The sequence below is a fragment of the Harmonia axyridis genome, chromosome 3, assembly GCF_914767665.1.
Source record: "Harmonia axyridis chromosome 3, icHarAxyr1.1, whole genome shotgun sequence".
In the NCBI taxonomy this organism is placed as follows: Eukaryota; Metazoa; Arthropoda; class Insecta; order Coleoptera; family Coccinellidae; genus Harmonia; species Harmonia axyridis.
In genome coordinates this window covers 59,559,740-59,582,845 of record NC_059503.1, presented here as the reverse complement: position 1 = coordinate 59,582,845, position 23,106 = coordinate 59,559,740, and the positions used below count along the sequence as shown (strand labels likewise).

General features: G+C 33.5%; 1 protein-coding gene across 2 annotated transcripts; it reads left to right on the top strand.

The window, feature by feature from the left end:
• Window positions 1–110: 110 nt before the first annotated feature.
• LOC123675575 (serine/threonine-protein kinase Tao) lies at window positions 111–22,960 on the top strand. Of its 2 annotated transcripts, none has more exons than XM_045610951.1 (14): window positions 111–539; window positions 2,539–2,828; window positions 4,654–4,869; window positions 6,993–7,332; window positions 11,741–11,880; window positions 12,038–12,359; window positions 12,540–12,713; window positions 13,264–13,475; window positions 13,533–13,806; window positions 13,872–13,988; window positions 15,504–15,740; window positions 17,565–17,723; window positions 17,782–17,900; window positions 20,339–22,960. In XM_045610951.1, exons 2-14 carry the CDS (start codon window positions 2,596–2,598, stop codon window positions 20,457–20,459), a joined length of 2,664 nt encoding a protein of 887 aa, XP_045466907.1. In that variant the 5' UTR covers window positions 111–539; window positions 2,539–2,595; the 3' UTR covers window positions 20,460–22,960. The 2 variants fall into 2 exon arrangements, with proteins under 2 accessions (XP_045466907.1, XP_045466908.1); XM_045610952.1 differs by having other exon boundaries at window positions 114–342.
• The last annotated feature ends 146 nt before the right edge of the window (window positions 22,961–23,106 follow it).

Sequence of the window (23,106 nt, the reverse complement as noted above, 5' to 3'; positions counted from 1 at the left end):
AAGAAATTGAATTATTTTCGAATTTGAATTCCTGTTGCTATAGGTAAAGTAGACCGTAGAGAACAAGAAATACTTCATTCTGTGTTATGTGCAGATTTTCCTTTCATTAATAGAAACCTGTGTTATCGATTCTTATCAAGAATTTATTTGGGTGCGGTTTTCTTGTTCATAATCAAATTTACCTACACATATGACAAGATTCTACAATCTACCCGAATACTATTTATTCCATACATAGAATATCAGCAATTTTATTCCATTTCATAATAATATTATCGACCGAGACCGAAAATGTGAGGTTAACGTATCAACAAACAGGGTGACAGTTCTCCTATTTTCTAGGTACTGATTTCTTGATGTTTTTGTCATAAATTTCTTCAGAAATCATTTTATAATTACCAATTGAAGTATTTTGAGGGGTTTTTCAAACATAGCTTGACGTTGGACAATAAAGTGAAATGCTGAAAATAGAGTTGATATCTTGTGAAAGTGAAGAAATTGGATAATTTTTCATTGGACGCCATTTTGACTAGTATTTTGTAAGTTTTTAATAGCACTTTTCGTCATTCAATAATATAAACAATTACACTTCAATTTTGTTGGTCGGAAAACATTTTGTCAAATATCCAATCATGTTTTATTGAACAAATTATCTTTACTTGAAGAGTATTTCTCAATCATTACAGTTTCGAAAATGAATCATTCGGAATTAGCAACAATTTGTCATTTCGTATTTCATAAAATAAAAAATTAGTTGGTATTTACAGCTTTACTCATACCTGTTTCATTATATTCTGTTAAGTTACAATCATCGAATCAATTATATTTAGAATTACCTCTATATTTTGATTTTTCATTGTTATCAAAACAAAATTCGCAAATCATTTTATAGTTATTCCATGAAAAGATTTATTTTGATGAATTTCATTATTTATAATTCTACTTCTATTATAGACATTCAATAATAATGATTATGCTGAGTATATTGGCATATTTTATAATAATTACATGAAATCATTCATCAAAAGCAATGATAAGGAATTATCGATAAATTCACGTGGGAATTTATATATTTTGAAATAATGTTCAAATTTTTTTCGTTCTCCTTGCTATACAGATACAGATATACCTCAGTTTGTAACTTTGAATGATTATTTCTTCTACTCTCTGACAATATTTACTACATTGAAACATTTTTCAACTTGGAAAAAAATTCAAATTTTTCATACAAAATTCGATATTAGTAGGTATCCTTCTATAATTTTGCTCATTGAGATTTAACCCATTTATGAAGATAGAGGGAGTATTGTATAGAATTTCTAAAGTCATGGTATCATTTGAATATTTTGAATTGTGTAAATTATCTTATTAGATCTATGAGATTATTCCATTCATTTAAGATATTTTGTAAAGAAGAGGAAATAGTCAGATTTACAAGTTATTTTTTTTTTTAATTTGTAATTCTTCTATTAAATTTTCATATCCCTCACTATTCAAAACTTTATATCTCAAAAGTTTTATTTTATTTTTTTCAAAAAATTTCGAAAGTATCTTGTTAGAAAATTAAATTAAGAAATAAAGTGTTTGAGGTTTTTATTGTATACTTTCCATAAAGTTGGTAATATGTATATAGAAAACTTCTTTTTATTCAAAAGAAAATCAAAATATTATTATAGTTTATTTCTGAAAACTTAGCGGATCCTTCCTTTTTATTGAAATAAGGTAAAATTAAATACTTCATATAACTGTGATAATAATAGAGTTTATTCATGATTCAATATAGTAACATTCAGTTTAGCAATAAATTATTACCTCTGTGGTAATCATGTTTATTAATGTTACTATAATGAATCATGAATATAACTGTGATGTAATTGATTGCTATATGAATAGCTAAAAAAGCTTAAGCTTGTTTTATGTTTTCCCCACTAAGAGTTAATTCTTAGTGTTGATGTGAGTGATTGCAGTTTTACAAGATTGAGATATTAACCTTGATTTTAGACATGTCGCAACATTCTGTCATGGAATGAAATTTTTAAAGGGAAAATTGATATCAACCCTTGTCGAATTGTGTTAAATGCGGAATCCTTTCCAATATTGATTTTTTCCCATTATTCTCTTTGTTATTTAATATTCAAAAATTTTTTGTCACTTTATTTATCATGAGAAAGAAAGCTTGTGAAAATAATATATCAACTTTAATCAGGAAATTTATAGTCCATTGAATTTTATTTGTGTGTTAACGGCATTGTCATCACTGAAGATCACTAAAAATTAAAGATCATGAATATGCTGCTAAAACGTTTTCCTGATAAGCTTTCATTTCTTCGATTAGCATAGTGAATAACATATAAGTACAGGTTGGGTTGAGATGTGTTTGAAATAATTTATTAGTTACGTTTTATTGTTTTACTAGAAAATTTCAAAAGTTTGAATGACTTTACAATTGGATGATCAGTTTTTAAGACATGATTAGCAACACTATAATTCCAATTCATCTGTGCTTTTTATAAACCTGAAAATTGTTATTTATTTCAGATAAAATCCACTGGTGAGTGATGTTCTAGCTGAAAGACGCTCGCCCGTGAAGCAAAGATGGCCCCGGTTCCTAGACCGGGTAGCCTTAGGGATCCCGACATAGCTGAATTGTTTTACAAGCATGATCCGGAAAAGATCTTCGAAGATCTCAGAGAAATCGGACATGGATCTTTCGGGGCTGTCTACTACGCTCGTTGTCTCATCACCAAGGAGATTGTGGCCATCAAAAAGATGTCATTCATGGGGAAACAGAGCCTTGAAAAGTGGCAGGATATAATCAAAGAAATACGGTAGGTAAAAAGCTTCGATAATTATATAATACATATTGATAATCAAATAAAATAAACTTATTCTAACAAGCTTACTGAAACTGCCATATCAGAAATTCAATTAGGCCAAGTTAAGATGCAGAGAAAACCTGGTGTGTCTATTTATTCTTGTAAAGCTTTCAGACAAAACAGGAGATTTTTCAGATTTATACTTACTCGATTTTGGGAGATCACATAAGTTTCAGATGGCGCATACAGCATTTACATTTGATATTTCTCTCGATTCTTGGCTCTCCTGGCCTTTGAGTATAGAACAATAATATTTTATTATCTATGCTTGTGACAATCTTCTGTACTCTGTCATTATATTCCATTCATTTCATTAAAAATTTGTTATGAACTGAATTGTAATTTATTGTGAAAGTTTACAGTGTCTAAAATCAGTATTTCACTTTTAAACAACGCCAGACAGATAGCGGGAATTCGAAAATTTTTAAAGAGCGCCATCTTACGAAACTCTGGTTAAGCAGAACACCAAAGCAACAGGTGGACCAAGGTTTATAGATTTAGACAGGTTGTCTCGTAACTTTCAACCAATCAGCGTCAACCATTTGTGACGTCACTCGGTTTACACATTCAAATAAATAACATTTGATTGTAATGAAATCGTGGATTTTCACGGATTTTCTTAGTAGTTTGATCGCGTATATCGTTTGTAGCCTCTCATAAATAGTCTTTAGAATCTTCAATCATAAAATAGCTACGATAAAATGTCTGTCAATGATGGCCAATGGCGATACAGACACTCTATAGACCTTGACAGACACCGGATGATGTGTTACCCCACTCTTCAACCCAAGTTACGAGACAACCTGTGTAATCTACAGACCTTGCAGGTGGACTATCTCAAAAAGTCTGAAACAAAATCGAATCAGTGCACACACCAGGTTTTCTATGCATCTTAAGCCAAGCTATGGTCTATAATAAGCAATGCAACTTAGTCAATTGATTTATGTACATGAATTGGAACCTCTACAGATTTACCTTGCTTACACAAACAACCAAAAATTATAAGATTTTTAATATTTCACATAATTGCCAATTTTAAAACGAACAAATTATTCCTTACCTAACAAACCAACTGGTAACATCTGAAATTATTTATTTAGGTAACAATAATTTCTAGAAAGATATATCAGTATTTTCCTTTTTTATTGAATTAATAGCAAATTGCATATCGTCGGCTAAGAGTGTAAATCTGCTAAGTCCATTTTGAACAATTTCACAGGAGACCAAAAAAACCGTACAGTACAGTGTTATAATAATAATAATAAGAGAGTTTATTCATGAAAATACATTCAATAGAGTTTATTGAATGTATTTTCATGAATAAACTCTCTTATTATTATTATTATAACACTGTACTGTACGGTTTTTTTGGTCTCGTGTGAAATTGTTCAAAATGGACTTAGCAGATTTACACTCTTAGCCGACGATATGTTAATTTCAAGTTTATCATGTCTCTACTGAAGTTCTAGTAACCAAACAATAATCCTCAGAATCTTTACAAACGTTCAACAATCGTTTCAATAACGATATTGTCATAAACTGAAGAAGAGATAAATGTGGGTGATTCATCATTGAATTCAATTCTCCGAATTCAATAACGATAATGTCATATTCATATTTGATATTTCATATATGCACAAGCTTAATTATGCATGTGATCTTTACATACTTATTAGTTATTTATTTAAACAAATGGAAAAATGAATCAAATCAGTTTTGAATTCTAGTTCCTAACTCTATTAGTCCATTAGTTGAAACATATTTTTTTTTTTTTTAGATTCTTGAAACAACTTAGACACCCAAATACGATAGAATACAAAGGATGCTACTTGAAGGACAACACAGCGTGGTTGGTTATGGAGTACTGCCTGGGATCTGCCTCTGATATCATCGAAGTACATAAGAGACCTCTTAGAGAGGATGAGATCTCAGCTATATGTGAAGGGGTGCTTAGCGGTTTGAATTATTTGCATGGATTTGGGCGCATACACAGGTAACATTAAATGAAATTCTTACGATCATTCATATTTCCATCAAAGAATTTGCTGCCTTTGGATACTCTTATAGTATTAGGTGTAATAAAAAAAATCATTATTTTTTCAATAAATGGCTTTAGTTATCTGTATCTCCCGTTGTATGAGTTCGATTGGGTTCCTCTAGATGGCGTAAAAAATATGATATTTTGTACTACAAAAACTTTTCTGATAGTTATGTGATTAGTTGACCCAAGTTTAGTTTGAACGCGCGTCGAAGATGGACATTAGCAAAGAGAAAATACGCTATATTTTTCAGTTTTTATTCGCTAAAGGCGAAAATGCAAGCCAGGCGGCTGAAAATGTAAATAGTGTTTATGGTCCTGATACTGTAAGTGCCAATCATGCGCAATTTTGGTTTCGATGTCAAAGATGCACTGGAATGCCAATTCTAGAAAATGTCGATTAAATCATGTACATTGTCGAGTCCGACCGTCAAAACAAAGTAGTATACAGGTAAACCAAATAAAATTCGAGTTATTAGGTGAAGAATAGTGATATATATATTCCCTATAGTAGGAGTAGATCTTATATATATTTGATGAATTCACTGAAAAATGAATTGACAATAGAAAATTTCATAATGAAATAGACCAACGACTCTGTGTTGACAAATGCCAATTGACAAATTCTGACTATTTTAAGAGTTTCTCTGATGATGAAGATTCAGATTACAAAACGCAAAAAAAGTTAATTTTCAAAGTGTTATTGTTAGTTTCTTTTTAGGCACCTTTTTTTTGTTCAACATGACATCTCCTGACAAATTATTGCAATTATATGCTCAGGAGCATTTTATTCAAATCTTTTGAGCTTGTTTCAGCAATTGAGAGTGAAAACTATAAATAAGTTTTTCGTAAAAATTCTTCTGAGAGGTGTCTCAAGGGCTAAAGAGATTCGGGATAAAAAAACATTGAACAAAAAATGTATGCCCTACAGCCTCACAAAACTAACAACAAAATTTAACTCTATAAAACCTCACGATACAATTATTGCATAATTGAATACGCTCGATTTACCGACACGTTTCGACTTGTGCGGCGGGGTTTGGACTTCGAGTTATAGAGGTAATTTTTGTGTCTTAGACTTATAGAGGTAAATATGGTAAAATATATCCGTAAAATCATTTCGAGTTATGCATCTTTTTGTATCTCATTTCATAGCCAATGTGGAGCAGTGTATAAAAAATTATCGATGGCGGTGCCAAAAATAACCAAGAAGATCATTTCTCAGTCGGGTTCTGGCCTCCGAACATCCAAATTCCATCCCAACCAGAAATGAGAACTCCTCGATAGATGAGCAAAAACCCCGAAAATTGCAAAAAATCCATTTTCAAAGCTCCATATCTCGAAAACTGTCCATTTTTGAGCTTTGTGGCTATGGACACTTCTGATCAGTTTATCAAGAACTACAACATATCAAAAATTCAGCTAAATTCACGAAAAGCCATTTCCCATATAAAACGTGCGGGGTCCTTTGGTTTGAACCAGTGAACAAAGTTACCTTTGAATCAGCTGTTCTTTTAATCCGCTTAATTGGATTTTTTTGTAACTCCGCTCTCAAAACAGTGATATTTATTGAATTATAATTCATAATTGCTATAATTAATCTAAATATTCATAAAATTTTACACACTACAGCGTAATGACCAATAAAAGACCATCAACACATAATGGCTGCGTTCAGCGGAAAGAGCAGTTGCAAATCTGATCACTGAGCGCTCACAGATCCTAAAGTGATCAGAGAGCAGTTTTCTGAATGGTTAGCAAATACCTAACCTCTAAAACCTCTGTTTTGACAGTTCTCACAACGTTCTGAGCTTAGTGAGCGTAATTCAAAGCCGCTCAGGAAAATGGCGTCCGCACACTAAACATGTTGAGTATGCGCTCACTGATCAGATTCGTTCAGCGAAAATTCTACCAACTGTTGTGTCCGCTGAACACAGCCAATGACATTTGAAAATTCAAATAATCGGAGACCTCGCGCTACACTAGCGACACTAGCGGCGAATTCATACGCGATAACCCCCATTAGCTCATATTATTTGACGTTATTACCATTATACGAATCTATTTAATTATTACAGGGACGTGAAAGCTGGCAATATCCTCCTCACAGAAAACGGCACTGTAAAGCTGGCTGACTTCGGTAGTGCGTCTATTAAATGTCCGGCGAATTCTTTCGTTGGTACACCTTATTGGATGGCGCCGGAGGTCATTCTGGCCATGGACGAGGGGCAGTACGACGGTAAGGTGGACGTGTGGTCGTTGGGCATCACCTGCATTGAACTGGCCGAGAGGAAGCCGCCTTACTTCAACATGAACGCCATGTCCGCCCTCTACCACATAGCTCAGAACGACTCGCCCACCCTTCAGTCGAACGACTGGAGCGACGTCTTTAAGCATTTCGTCGAAGCTTGCCTACAGGTGAGGTGGGGACAAAAAGATGTATAAAAAAAAGAAAATTCAGGAATTGTGTCAATAGTTTTACACAATCATAATACACTGCGCAAAAAAATTAACGCACATTCTGAAAATCTCAATTTTAATGAAAATTAACTCTACATGGACTTTATAACTTATTTTTTATGTTCTCTCTAGAAGGTTTTGAACGAAACAAGACACATTAAATGGAAGGAAAATTCAGGATTTCACCGAATCTTATGTGAAAGAAGAGAAATAAACAATTTTCAAAATACTGGAATGCTGATAAGTGATTTAATACTTGGTATTTCCATCCCTTGCGTTAATTACAGCTCGGCAACGACGGTTCATACTCAATCTTAAAATGTTCTGATCTAATCCTTCCCAGATTTCTCTGAGTTAGATTCCTAAGTCATTAAGAGTAGCTGGATTATTTTCTGAACTTCTCAGCCTTCTAGTGAGGTTGTCCCAAACCTGCTCAATCGGATTGAGATCTGGACTTCTTGCTGGCCATTCCATTCGAGAGACTTCAACCTCTTCAAGGTACTCCTGAACGATGCGCGCACGATGGGGTCTGGCATTATCGTCCATAAAAATGAAATTTTCACCAATGTATGGGGCAAATGGCACTACATGCTCTTCAAGAATGTTCCTTATATACCTATCAGCATTCATAGCTCCATTATCAACGACCACTAGGTCTGTGAGAGCAGTCAAAGATATTCCACCCCATACCATAATCGATCCTCCCCTGAAACCAGTAGTATTCAGGAAATTGCATTGAGCATATCTTTCATGTAGACGTCTGTATACAAGGGAACGTCGATCACAATGGTAGAGGCAGAATCTAGACTCTTCTGTGAAGAGAACTCTTTCCCATTCAGCCTCTTCCCAATGGATATGCTCTCTCGCAAAAGCCAAACGCGCCCTTCGATGGGCTGGGGTAAGAGCTGGGCCTCTTGCCGCGACACTAGGCTTTAAATCATATTCTCTGAGGGGATTTCTTATTGTCTGAGTGCTAATTTGCACCCCATGAGTTTGCTCAAGCTGATTTTGAAGGAGGCGAGCGGTTGCAAACCGTTGTCTCAACGAAGAAACTCTCAAGTAACGTTCTTGAATGGCAGTTGTTACCCGTGGTCTACCCTGTCCTGGTCTTCGGACATTCATACCTGTCTCCCTGAATCGCTGCAACATTCTGGACTCACTTGTATGGGAAACTCCAAACCTTTCTGCAATTCTTGGGTATGTCCACCCTTCTTCTCGCAAAACTACCGCTTGGACACATTCCTCTTGGGCCAAACTGCGTGTTTCGCGTTGCATAGCGATCGAGTGTAGAAAATCAAACGAAAGAAAAACTATTGATGACTAGAATTGATTGAGAACAACTTATTTCAGAATGGAGCCAATACATTCAAAATCTGATCTCATCTTTTTTTATTCCTGCTGGGAAAAAACATCTGTATTGAAGAAAAACGTTGAAAGTGGATAACATATGCATGCATAATTCTGATAAAAATAATTATCATTGAGAACACCTTCAGTTGTAGAATAAATTTGAGATTTCCATAATGTGCGTTAATTTTTTTGCGCAGTGTATTAACCTTAATGTGCTAAATTCCTTTGATTACTCGGCAAAAACATATTTCAATAAAACTAGTTGTCTGGTTATTACGGCACTGGGAAAATATAATACAAGATCAACAAGAGAGTAATCTTTCAGTGTTCCGTTCAAACCTACAAACGTCAGCCAAAGATTCATATCATATTACGGTCCAATTCTTTTCAATAGGTTGTGTGCAGATCTTAAAAAAAGTTATCACAATCCTAGAATTTTCAAGATCAAAATAAAACAGTTTATTAGCGCACCAGAGTTATTTTAGTGCACTGTTCTAACAAAAAAAGTGAAAACTCTCCACTGTAAGGTTGTTTTTATATACAGGGTGGCCATTTGAAAACGAAACAGACGAGATTACAGACGAAATAAAGTTTTTCGATAGAAATGCTCAGACAGGTCGATTTCTGTTTCGAGGGGGACAACTTAAGATGTAGGTTACGGACGCATAGCGCTTCAACCCTTGCTGCTACAACCCCCACCCCCAATTTTTGAATAGGGAAGATGGGGTGAGTGATACCTCAATTTAAAGGTATTTTTATACTGATTTCAGCACAGTAATTGTTTTTTCATTTTATGCATTAGTTCTCGAAATGTTCATGCGTTAGTTAGTTAGGAAGGAAGCCATAGTCATGGTTGTTTTGAAGCTCAAAATGTCGATTTTTCACAAAACACTACAAGTGCCATGAAAACACTACTTCATTTTCAAATACTTAGTTAAGAATATTTCGAGAACTAATGCATAAAATGAAAAAACAATTACTGTGCTGAAATCAGTATAAAAATACCTTTCAAATGAGGTATCACTCACCCCATCTTCCCTATTCAAAATTTGGGGGTGAGGGTTGTAGTAGCAAGGGTTGAAGCGCTATGCGTCCGTAACCTACATCTTAAGTTGTCCCCCTCGAAACAGAAATCGACCTGTCCGAGCATTTCTATCGAAAAACTTTATTTCGTCTGTAATCTCGTCTGTTTCGTTTTCAAATGGCCACCCTGTATATTCTCTATGTAGCTTAAACCGATTTCTCTTCTGTAATTTTGCTCAGAAAATTTTGTTTAGTTTAAAATTATTATAAATGCGATCAATGTAAAAGTTTTGGATGATTTTTTTCTGTTTCCTACTTCTGAATAAACTTTCTTTCTTCTTCAAAGAATATCTTGTACGGGAAAGCCTTCTATATTTACAATGAGATCAGGATGATTCTCCTTCGTTTATGTGCCTGATATGGCATGGAATACATTAACAAAGCATGCATAGAACTCAACTAGTTCCCTAACTTGGACATTCCCTAAGCATCTGATAGATTTACAGAGATCTAGGAGAGTGGGGATAAAAGATTCAAATATCAAACATTTTTATTAAAATATGAAATAACAAAATTAAAAAATTACTTCCTTCTTCTCTTATAAAGGGTGTTTTTTTTAGAGCTATAGAACTTTAAATTGCAATAAAACAACGATGGATTATTCGATTGACATGAATTTTATTTTACCGCAGGACAATCTTGTGGCATTACATTTTAAATATGATTTCTGGCATATGACCGCTGGCTCGGATGTAGTCCAATTTTCGATGACTTTTTCCAACATTTGTGGCCGTATATCGGCAATAACACTTCCAAATGGTCAAGGGTTTGTGGCTTATCCGCATAGACCAATGACTTTACATAGCCCCACAGAAAGTAGTCTAGCGGTGTTAAATCACAAGATCTTGCAGGCCAATTCACAGGTCCAAAACGTGAAATTAGGCGGTCACCAAACGTGTCTTTCAATAAATCGATTGTGGCACAAGCTGTGTGTGACATGTTGCGCCGTCTTGTTGGAACCACAGCTCCTGGACATCATGGTTGTTCAATTCAGGAATGAAAAAGTTAGTAATCATGGCTCTATACCGATCACCATTGACTGTAACGTTCTGGCCATCATCGTATTTGAAGAAGTACGGACCAATGATTCCACCAGCCCATAAAGCGCACCAAACAGTCAGTTTTTCTGGATGTAACGGTGTTTCGACATACACTTGAGGATTAGCTTCACCCCAAATGCGGCTGTTCTGTTCGTTGACGTAGCCATTCAACCAGAAGTTGTCGAAGATAAAATGGACGTAGTGCGCGATACGTATTCCGCACACAACCATAGACAATAGAAGAACCATTATTTTCGAAATGAAATTGCACTATTTGCAAGCGTTGTTCAGGCGTGAGTCTATTCATGATGAATTGCCAAACCAAACTGAGAATAAATCACTTGACAGCTGTTAAATCGGTCGCCACCTTGAACTGAAATGCCAACTTAAAGTTATATACCTCGAAAAAAAACACCCTTCATTTTGCAGAAGCCATCATTGCTCTATTGTTTTTCACTTATAGTTTTATTTTTTGTATTTATATAAAACAATGAATAAATTTTATGAATGAGATGACAAATAAGGTGTTGGATTTGGTTATAGAATGAGAATTGTTGTAAAATTTGAATATTGTCTTCTGTCTTGTAAATGATATTACATGCTCTGTGGTCTCCAAGACTGCTCAAAAGCTACTGATGTCAAGGCAGTGCTTCTCTCAATATTTTTTTTGTTCCAGGGATCGATTATAAAATTTAAATTTGAATTATGCCCGTACTCATAGTCGATACTATGAACTCGGGAATATCTATTATATAACTACTAACTCAAGTACGGAGTATCGACTATGAGTACAGTAAAATTTGTGTACATCTCATTTAAGTACTTAACAAGGTTAGAACAACTTAACTTCTAGCGAAACAATATTTAATTCAAGATAACATTTTATATTTCAGAAATCTCCTAATCACCGACTCACCTCTCATCAGCTCCTAAATCATCAATTCATCACTAGAAATAGGTCCCCAAATGTTCTGATCGATCTTATTCAGCGTACGAAAGCTGCAGTTCGAGATCTTGATAATTTGAATTATAGGTAAGTAAAACATTTATGAATATTACCGTTCTTACGTCAGATCTCTTATTAGGTTTGTTCTAACACGTAGTTCTCGTCAACTCATAGTTTGTTGGAACAAACCTACGGTAGATAATGCCTTGCAAAAAAATAGTTTTAATTTCTTTGATATCTGCAGGAAAATGAAGAAAATTCTAATGATCGATAATTGCGAAAATGAGAGCACCATCGACGTGGACGACACACCTGACGAACATACTGGCGGTGACAGTTCCAAGAGCAATTCTGTGACATCTGAACATAGCGTTCACTCGGTAGGCGTGTCCGCAAGTAGCCAATCCAGCAGTACGAACAGTTTGCCAGCCGGTGGTGACGATAGGAGAGCGCGTGCAAGCCTCAATCACGCCGCTGCAGCTGCTGTATCGGATCATGGTACCAACAATTTCGCCACTATAAGAACTACCAGTATTGTAACTAAGGAACAGAAAGAACACATGCAGGTAAATTAAAATTTTAGTCGAGTAGATTATGTAAGGGAGGTATTCAATTCATTATTGTTAGTTTAGGGATTTATCAATTTTTAAATACAAGTGACAAGTTTTTGAAAAATTTATGTGTATTGAAAATATGTGAATTAATCATTTTTTGCATTTACCATTTATTGATATCTTTCTCTACAGGAGGAGATGCACGAACAAATGTCAGGATATAAACGAATGAGGAAAGAACATCAAAGTGCTCTATGGAAACTTGAAGAAAAGTGTAAAATGGAGATGGAAAGCCATAAGAACCAATTGGATAAAGAATATGAAGTGTTATTGATGTATTTCAGTAAAGAATTGGAGAGGATACAGGTAAATATCTAATTTTTTTTGCAAGTAAACAAAACATATTATTACATATTTATTTATTTATTTATTTGTCCAGCTCAAGTTTATAAACAGTTTCATACAATAACAAATACATAGTTTCATGCGACAGTTCTTGATAAGATTAACAACAAATTCATATGTTTTTCATACTATATCTAATACAATTACAATAATAATAAAAAGTCTCACATTTGTTTTTTATTCTTCAAAAATTTAGACAAATAATCAATTCTATGAATAATTATTGTTTAATGAATTCTAGGGTAATAAGGCTAAAGCACATAATTCAAAACTTGTAACGATACACATTTTGGCCTCTGAATGTAAGTTACGTGTAAGTTAGTGCGTCGAAAACTAGATGATGAGAAATAGTGACTTATGTGCTTTAGTCAACAAATGAGTAACACAAAATAATGAACGTTAGCATTGAAAGAAATTTTAGTCATTTTTGCGCACTTGTTGACTTATGTGCTTTAATTTGCCAACGTGAGAATTGTTCATCCAAATACAGAAATTCTCTTGTTGAAAATAGGCTAAACACAATCAGGAACTTGAAAGACGGCATAAACAAGCCTTAGCAACAGAAAAGAAAGTTTACAAAGATATCACACTTAGGCAAGAACAAGATAAAAAAGCCTTTGACGCTGTTAGGAAGAAAGAATACAAAGCTAACAAAGAAAGATGCAAAAGAGAACTGTCACAAGACGATTCCACACCGAAAAGGCAAAGAGACGTCACGCTACAGTGAGTTTTCATTTAATTATCTTTATATTTCTATCCAATTAATCTCTTTTTCGACAGAAACCATAAGGAAAACTTGAAACAAGTTGATGCGCAAGAAGAGCAGCGCTTGATAGCCAATCAAAAGGAATACCTAGAACTGGAAATTAGAAAGTTGAAAAGAAAAAAACTGCGCCAACAACATGAACTTCAGCAGGAACTTTTGCGCCAAGAATTGAATAAAAGACAGTCACAATTAGAAAAAGCCCACGAGATGCTGCTAAGGCATCATGAGAAGACGAAAGAGTTAGAGTACAAGCAACAAAAAGCTGTTCATATGCTTCGAGAAGAACAGGTAGTTGAAATATGCGTGCATTGAAAGAACGTGTTATTAAATCACTCTTATCTTTTGTTATTCAGGTTAGGAATCAACATGACACGGAGTTAGCTAACCAACAGGAGTATATGAAGCGCTCAGAAAGGGAACTCAGAAAAAAACACGCTATGGAGTTGAAACAACAACCTAAATCTCTGAAGGTAATCAAATATTTAAATATACAGGGTGATTTGAGCTGAAAATTTGCATATTGGGGTTTGAGACAATGATCTTTCTCCCTGAAATATTTTCAAATCTCTACAACTTCCGGTTATACCGGAAACAGACTACGACTTCCTTATTTCAAATGGCTCACCCAGTATATTATTGCACCATTAGATAGCTTTTTTGATGGCAATTTCGGCAATATGCCATACCTTGGGTAAAAATTCAACGGTTCATGAGTTATTGGGATTCTTATGAAAAAAAAGGTGGCGATGAGGACTCACATTTTTTTTTAATATTTCAACAGAAAAAGCTTTTTTGAAAAATTGTTTTTCTTTTTCGATTCCGCAAATACGTAGTATTATAAGACTGTTTGAGGTTTGGGCCATAAATGTACAGGTTGTTTATAAGAGGATCATGAACTTGGACAACTCAAATTCATCAAAACTCAAGATTTTCAAATTAGAACCTGTATTTTTTATTATTTCAGTCGATTCTACGTACAGAAATAGTGGGGGTTACTTAAGCAAACCCTATTCCTAAAATGAATACTTTAAGAGTTATCGAGGAAGAACTTTAAATGAGGAAAAACCGCTATTTATAACTGTGGGAATAACTGTCTGTTACTTCCGTAAAACATAGAAAGAAACTGAAATTCGATGTTTTCATAACTAAATTTGACAGAATTGTTATGAATTATTCGTAATTGAAAATTGTATTGGTTTATGGATTTCTCAACAATCCCAAAGAAAAATTAATTAGAATTCATGAAATGTAAAATTTAGTTATCCAAACATCGAATTTTAGTTTCTTTCTGTGTTTTCCGGAAGTAACAGGCAGTTATTAACACAGTTATAAATAGCGGTTTTTCCTCATTTGAAGTTCTTCCCCGATAACTCTTGAAGTATTCATTTTAGGTAAAGGGTTTGCTGAAGTAACCCCCACTATTTTTGTACGTAGAATCGACTGAAATAATAAAAAATATAGGTTCCAATTTGAAAATCTTGAGTTTTGATTATTTAAGTTGTCTAAGTTCATGATCCCCTTATAAACACCCTGTACATTTTTGGTCCAAGCCGAGTACAGTCTTATAATACTACGTATTTGCGGAATCGAAAAAGAAAAACATTTTTTCGAAAAAAGCTTTTTCTGCTGAAATATACAAAAAAATGTGAGTCCTCATCGCCATAAAAATCCCAATAACTCATGAACCGTTGAATTTTTACCCAAGGTATGGCATATTGCCGAAATGGCCATCAAAAAAGCTATCTAATGATGCAATAATATACTGGGTGAGCCATTTAAAATAAGGAAGTAGTAGTCTGTTTCCGGTATAACCGGAAATTGTAGAGATCTGAAAATATTTTAGGGAGAAAGATCATTTTCTCAAACCCCAATATGCAAATTTTCAGCTCAAAATTATAATTTAATAATAATATATAAACGTCTAATAGGCCATCTTGGTGAATCACCCTGTATTTCTAAATGTCTAATACGTGATCTTATTTCAGCAAAAGGAAATGATGGTACGCAAACAGTTCCGAGAAACATGCAAGGTGCAGACTAAACAATATAAACTTCTTAAAGCGCAATTGTTGGCGTGTACGCCTAAAGAGGAACAGAAGGCTGTTATTAAAAAGTTGAAGGAGGAACAAAGGAGAAAGTTGGCGCTTTTGGGAGATCAGTACGAACAAAGTATTGCTGAAATGTTGCAGAAGCAATGCATACGTTTGGATGAGAGCCAAGAAGTGAGTAGATGCTTCACAAAATAATTCTAATAATCTTCTTCGTTCGCTTTAAACACGGTAACTCCCGAATGAAAAGAGCTACAATCTTTGAATTTTCAGGTTAGGTTGAGATCACGAATAACGTAGTTGAGATAGTTTAATGGACTAGGTGTTGTGAATATAGCCGTTCAAAATTTTGTTTTCCTATTAATTTCAAAACTGCAGTTTTGATCGAGATGAAAATTTGCATTTAGATACAATTTCAAACTTCCTGTAAAATTTCGAACTGATTACATCATCAAAACCATACAAATTCAAGAATATTGAAAAAGAATTACTCAATATATTTCCTCGATGACAGTTCTGAGATGAGATATTTGCTTATCCATATAGTCTGTTAAGGAATTATTGACATCCCAGGTGGCTGTGGAAAATCGAAATTAGGTTGAAGATCATTCAGTAATATTTTGATTTTCAGAATTCAAGTTGGTATTAGAAATGTCATTGACAGATGATACATATTTTGAATTTAGTTCTGTTTGTGTTACATTTCTAGGTTATATGTAAAGGTTGTTTTTTTTAGAGCTATAGAACTTTAAATTGCAATAAAACAACGATGGTTTATTCGATTGACATGAATATTATTTATCCGCAAGATAATCTTGTGGCATTACATTTTAAATATGATTTCTGGCATATGACCGCCACGGCTGGCTTGGATGTAGTCCAATCTGGACGTCCAATTTTCGATGACTTTTTCCAACATTAGTGGCCGTATATCGGCAATAACACGGCGAATGTTGTCTTCCAAATGGTCAAGGGTTTGTAGCTTATCCCCATAGACCAATGACTTTACATAGCCCCACAGAAAGTAGTCTAGCGGTGTTAAGTCACAAGATCTTGGAGGCCAATTCACAGGTCCAAAACGTGAAATTAGGCGGTCACCAAACGTGTCTTTCAATAAATCGATTGTGGCACGAGCTGTGTGACATGTTGCGCCGTCTTGTTGGAACCAAAGCTCCTGGACATCATGGTTGTTCAATTCAGGAATGAAAAAGTTAGTAATCATGGCTCTATACCGATCACCATTGACTGTAACGTTCTGGCCATCATCGTTTTTGAAGAAGTACGGACCAATGATTCCACCATCCCATAAAGCCTACCAAACAGTCAGTTTTTCTGGATGTAACGGTGTTTCGACATACACTTGAGGATTAGCTTCACTCCAAATGCGGCAGTTTTGTTTGTTGACGTAGCCATTCAACCAGAAGTGCGCTTCATCGCTAAACAAAATAAAATGGACGTAGTGCGCGATACGTATTCCGCACAGAACCATTATTTTCGAAATAAAATTGCACAATTTGCAAGCGTTGTTCAAGCGTGAGTCTATTCATGATGAATTGCCAAACCAAACTGAGGATAAATCACTTGACAGCTGTTAGATCGGTCGCCATCTTGAACAGTAATGCCAACTTAAAGTTATATACCTCGAAAAAAAACACCCGCTAGAAAGAAAGCCGCTACTGGGCTTTCAGGGTCTACTTTGATGTCAAAAATTTTCCATAACATGTTTCCTTTCCGAGATTTTTGGCTGATTTAATTCAAAAAATTCACCTGGTATGTTTAGAATAATAACGATTTCAAGCTAATATCATAATTATTATCATAGAAAATTCAAGACGAATATCAAGGAAAAAAAACCCATATACATATCTATATATAGTTCTGTGCCTGACTTGATCAAGATCATTTGAACAACATGAATCCCTTTATTATAAAAACTAGTTGGGATATTTTTTACATTTATGTATTTACTTCACAATTCACAATTGGTGACATTTTCAGCTGGAGTGCCAAAACATGAAGGAAAGGCTCAACTATGAATTAGAAATTTTAATGGCTTACCAGAGCAAGAACAAAATGCAGGCCCAGGCACAACGGGAAAGGGAAAGAAAAGAGTTGGAAGATAGAGTAGCGTTGAGAAAAGAACTGCTTACTCAGAAGGTGAAAATGATCCATTAAGAAAGTAGAACTAAAAACTATTAGTTACTTCATTTTTTAGATGAATGTTGAAACCCAAACTTTTCTTGACGAGCGTGCAGAAAGGATAAGGATACTGCACCAACAACAAGAACAAGAGATGGCTATATTTGATGAGGAATCGGTCAGGCTTGGATTCAAGTGAGTACCATAAGAAGTCGCAATAGTAAAAGTTAAGAATCTTTAGAGATTAAAAAATATGAATCTACCCATATTTCAATTCAATTTTCATGAATTTTGGGTAATTTAGAATATTGAAATGAAATATAAAAAAATGTGTCTTGAAGCCATCTATCCTCAACTTGGTTTTTCAGACCAGACATTAATATAATTTCTGCAACCTATTATGGCATGATGATACTTAATCAAATATACTAACTGACAAAGAAACCGCAACATCCAGAAGGTGTTTAAATTAGATTTTTTTTTTTTTTTGTAAAAAATAGATAGTATAGCAAGGAGTAAATGATTGATTTTGGAGAAAAAAATTGTGAAGGTTTTTTTCATGTTAACAATTTTTGTTGCTTCAATATTGTAGTCGTTTTTGCAAGTTTTTTAAATTTTACAACAAACCAGCTGTTCGAGGAGATCCAAACTCGATGTTTAGTTGATGTTAAAATGCCCGAAGCACGTGTGCGCGGAATTTATCGCCAGCTAATTATTGGTCTACGGGAAGCGGAAATACAACTACTGTTATGAGATGTTATCAAGCGTGGTTTGATAATGCCAAAAATCGAAGAAGAGTAGGCACCGGACGTTGAATGAAGTTCAAGATCGACATCTAAGACTTATGGCCATTAGAGACCGATTTGCGACAACTCGATCTTTGGTTGATGAGTGGTTAGGCCATCCTGTAACTGTCCGAACGGTTTACCGACGGATAAGTTCTTTTGGACTGCAGCATTATCAACCCCATCTTGTGTTACCTCTGACGGTTGAGCATCGCCGGCAATGATTACAGTGTTGCAGAGAACGTCAACATTGGAATGTGGAATTGCATCAGGTCGTCTTTTCTAGTGAATCTCTATTCTCCTTGGGTGCACATGATGGCCGCAGAAGGGTTAGACGACATCGGGGAGAAAGACGTGAACCTCAGTTTGATATTGAGCGTGATGTACACCGGACAGTAGGCGTTGTTGCACATGCAAGTAAGTCATCTTTAGTCTTTATTCGAGGTAACATGACAGCTCTGCGTTACCTTCAAGAAATAGTGGAGCCATATGTTCTCCCTTGCCCTAACCGGCTCGAGAATCCAATATTTCAGCAAGATAATGCCCGACCTCATGTTGCCAGAGTTAGTTTAAACCTTTTCGAAGCGACCCATGTGAATCTTTTGCCATGGCCGCCCAGATCCCCCGATCTTTCGCCAATTGAGCATATTTGGGACATCATGGGTAGAACGCTTGGAAATTTACCCCAGCCCCCACGGACTTTGGCGGCTCTGAGACATGAAGTACAGGTAGCTTGGGATAGTATCACTCAAGAAGAAATAGACTATCTTATTGTTGGGGAGTGTATAGATAATCGCGGTGGACAAACACATTATAAACAAATTTATTAAAAAAAATTGTAAACCCTTCCTTTTTTTTCTCCAAATTTCAATCATTTTTTTGTTTTACCAAAAAAAATTGAAATTTAAACAATTCTCCCTTCTGGGTGTTGCTGTTTCTTGGTCATTTGGTTAGTATATTTTTCTTCGTCTAGTCCTACTTCTGTTGCTTCCAAAGTTTTGAAATATTGAAAATTTATTTTTGACTTGCATATTATCCTGCAGAATAATAATTTCAGGTTTTTTTTTAATGGAACACCCCCATTTTGTCTCAATTTTCGGATTACTCTAGCTGAGCTGATTCCAAAATTGTATCACATGTTGATTCCAATTGGTACAGAGTGGACAAAAATACAATAGTTTTGTGTGTGCTCATAAAGTAACGCATAACATTCTTTTTTAGTTAAATTAACAATATTATCAAAAATACTATCTGAAAATGTAACAAACTACAGGGTGCTACATTCAAACCAATTGCCGCTAGACAATAAGTATTTTTGATAATATTGTTAATTTAACTAATAAAGAATGTTACGCCTTACTTTAGGAGCACACTCAAAACTATTGTATTTTTATCCAATTTAATTGAAATAAAAAATCGACGTGTTTCAGGATCATTTCTTAAAATGGTCTGTTTAGCTAAAAATATGTTTGTTCCGTACTTTACGGACATAAGCTAATATGTTGTTATTTATAAACGCTGGACATGATGTGAAAAATTAAAAATACATGTATGAAAAGATCTATCAAAGTAAGGTTTTCTACAGAATTCTTTGATATTTTTAATATTTCTCATATTGAATAATCTTCATTAAGCATTCATCTATTAAATTTTATGATTAAATTTTAGACAAAATTGTACCTGACTCCCCATGAAATTTTTGATGGGTTAAAAATTTATTCATCCTTGTGATGTGTATTTTATTGAGAATGAATAAATGAATTATTATTATTATAATATTTGAACTTTAAAAATACATTCAAAAATTGTACTACTTCATATAGCAAAACTTCATTACATTTTTTACAGTGCCTTGGCGATAGCAGAATTGTCTAGAGAAACCTATGACGATGAGTCGAGTCTGTCAGGGTCTATGCTTAGTTTAGCGCATTCCAATAGTTCCACCAGTTTTCCTCCAAACTCAGTCTAGTAAGAATTAAAAAACGATAGCGTTCAATGATTATTATTCTTGTTATGACCAATACTATAAACATGGATCTTCAATCAGATTATATTAATAAAATACTATATGAAAATTTCAACAAAATAATTTCTGTGAAAATTAGTAGAATTTTTAGGGTATTATTTTAGATAAAAGATGATTCTTGATTTTTTTATAAATACAAAAAACAATGTCCTCAGAAATGTTTATTTATAGAGGAATTGTCCTCGTTTATATTATATATTTACAACTAATTTAAACTTCACAGATGTAGTTACCATTTAATATATATATGTATGTTTGTATTTCAGTATAAAATGCTTTAAACAATTGGGAAACAGAATAATTAATTGTAATTTCGAAAAGGTCCTTGTTTGTATTGATCATTACAATACTTGTACATAGTCTAATCTAGATTAAAATTATAGAAAAACGTGAATGACTAATTGTAATATATATATGTTTATATATCTATATATACAAACATATGTATATATATTGGTTTATACCATTTTATTAATTTTTTTAATCCTTTAAAAACTTCCACTTTTTGAAGTCGCGATAACTCATTATACGACTTTGTTGTTTACGTAATTTGATTTTTATCTGGATGAAAATGCTCAATCTTTGATTATCAGAAAAATAAGAGTACCATTGGTTTGGAACGTTGTTTAAAAACGGAATTGAGTTTTGCTATTTCTCTCGATTAGATAGCCCACGATTAATAACTTCGGATGGTCTGAGAAATTCAAAGTAGATTTGCGTGTTTGTGTAGGTTCGAAAAGAAATGACAGTAATGAGTAAGAGATTGAGGTAACTTCGCTTGGATATGTGGAAAAGTAATTAAAATTTATAAGTGTAAAAATGTTTAGGGAAAATGTCCGGAAAAATAGTGAAAAATGTTAATTTATAACATTGTATGTACATGTCATTGTCATATAGAAGACAATAGGTATCACTCTGATAATTCCACTTCTTTGTAAAAAATAGTCTTTCAAATAGAGCACTATATATTAGACCATCCTTCAATAGAATCTTCCTGATGCAAATGTGAAACTTGCTGATTTCAAAGACTAGAAATGCCAAATGATCGATTTTAAAAACTAGGAATTTTCAATTCTTATATTTTTGATGTTCAAAAAGTTAGATTAAATAGTAATCGGAAGTAATAGTTGATATGAATTCAGTGATTCTTTTGATTGTTCCTTAGTTTATTAAGTAAAAAGGCAAAACTAATTGAACAAAAAGAAGAGCTTTTGAAATTCTATAGGCTGCCATCAAAGAAATTTCCAAAGGGTTCAAAAATATTTCCAATTTTCTGTTGTAGTTTTCGCCAATATTTCATTGATTCATTTCGTGGTTAATAAAATATTTTGGATTTAAATAAATAACTCATTTATAATACATGACAAAAGTGTTCGTGCAATTAAAAAAAAAGTTGATCGTCTCATCACAGTTTCTTTTTATTGTGATAATTATGATAATTGTAAATAAAGTCATATATTTTGAGAGGTGCAGAAATAGTTTATGCAATTAACATATAATCCAAATTTTATTGCAATAACTGTATAACTTTTATTTAAAAATTTTGAGGAAGCTGTAATTCTCTTTTTGCATTTCTCTAAATATTATCAAGAAAATTTTGATATTATACAATATGATAGTTCAAATCTTCTATGTAAAATAATAATTGTATATTTTTGTTGTCATTTTTCTATAGTGTATGTTATAATTGATTTTATAAGAGTTAATGTGACACCCTATATAGCAAAGAGCAAAGCAAAAACTTAATAAAACTCCAAATTATTCAATATTCTCCAGATATTTTTTGCCTTGTTAAGGCGTTGCACGAATTAACAGTAACGAGAAAATTCACGTTTCTAATATTTTGAGGTGAATTATTCATTTTTCTCATGATTGAAAAAATATTTATTTGAAGGGTGACATGGGACGAGGTATCTATTGTGTATACAATTAAAAAATATTAGTAAAGATTTTGTGTAAATTTCTGAATTTTTTTCTATTTCAAAATCAAACCACCTGCATTTCTTTGAAATAAACTATTCAAAATTTCTTGGAACAAAAAAAAACAGACAACAAAATTATTAGGTGAAATAGGACTAAAATTTGAGAAATTATACAGAATGTTTTGTTTGATTCAAGTCAAAAACATTTTGTTAATGTGATTTAATTCAAACATGTTTTTCCAAATAATATTTTATCATTTCTCATTTTTGTTTGAAGTAAAAGACGCTTCCTGAAACAATACATTCTGTACAAATAAAGCATTGTATATATTTCACCAATATCTGCATAAATTATTGGGCACTGTTTGAATAAGGGAATAAATGTTGGTCAAATTGTAAAATGAGCAAAGTGTATAGCAATGTTATGAAAGCAACGATCATTTCTTTATTTATTTTGCAGTAGCCACTATATCTAGTGTTACTACAATTGTATTTTATACGTAAATAAAAAGTTTCGCTTTATTAAGTTCAATTTATTTTATTAATTCAAATTGTTGTACATTTTTTTTCCACTACGATGGGCTAAACTTCATGAACAAAATAATCCACAAATTTTTGGAGGATGTTTTTAATGTAAACGTTAAAATCATTCTTCAGCAATATTTTAC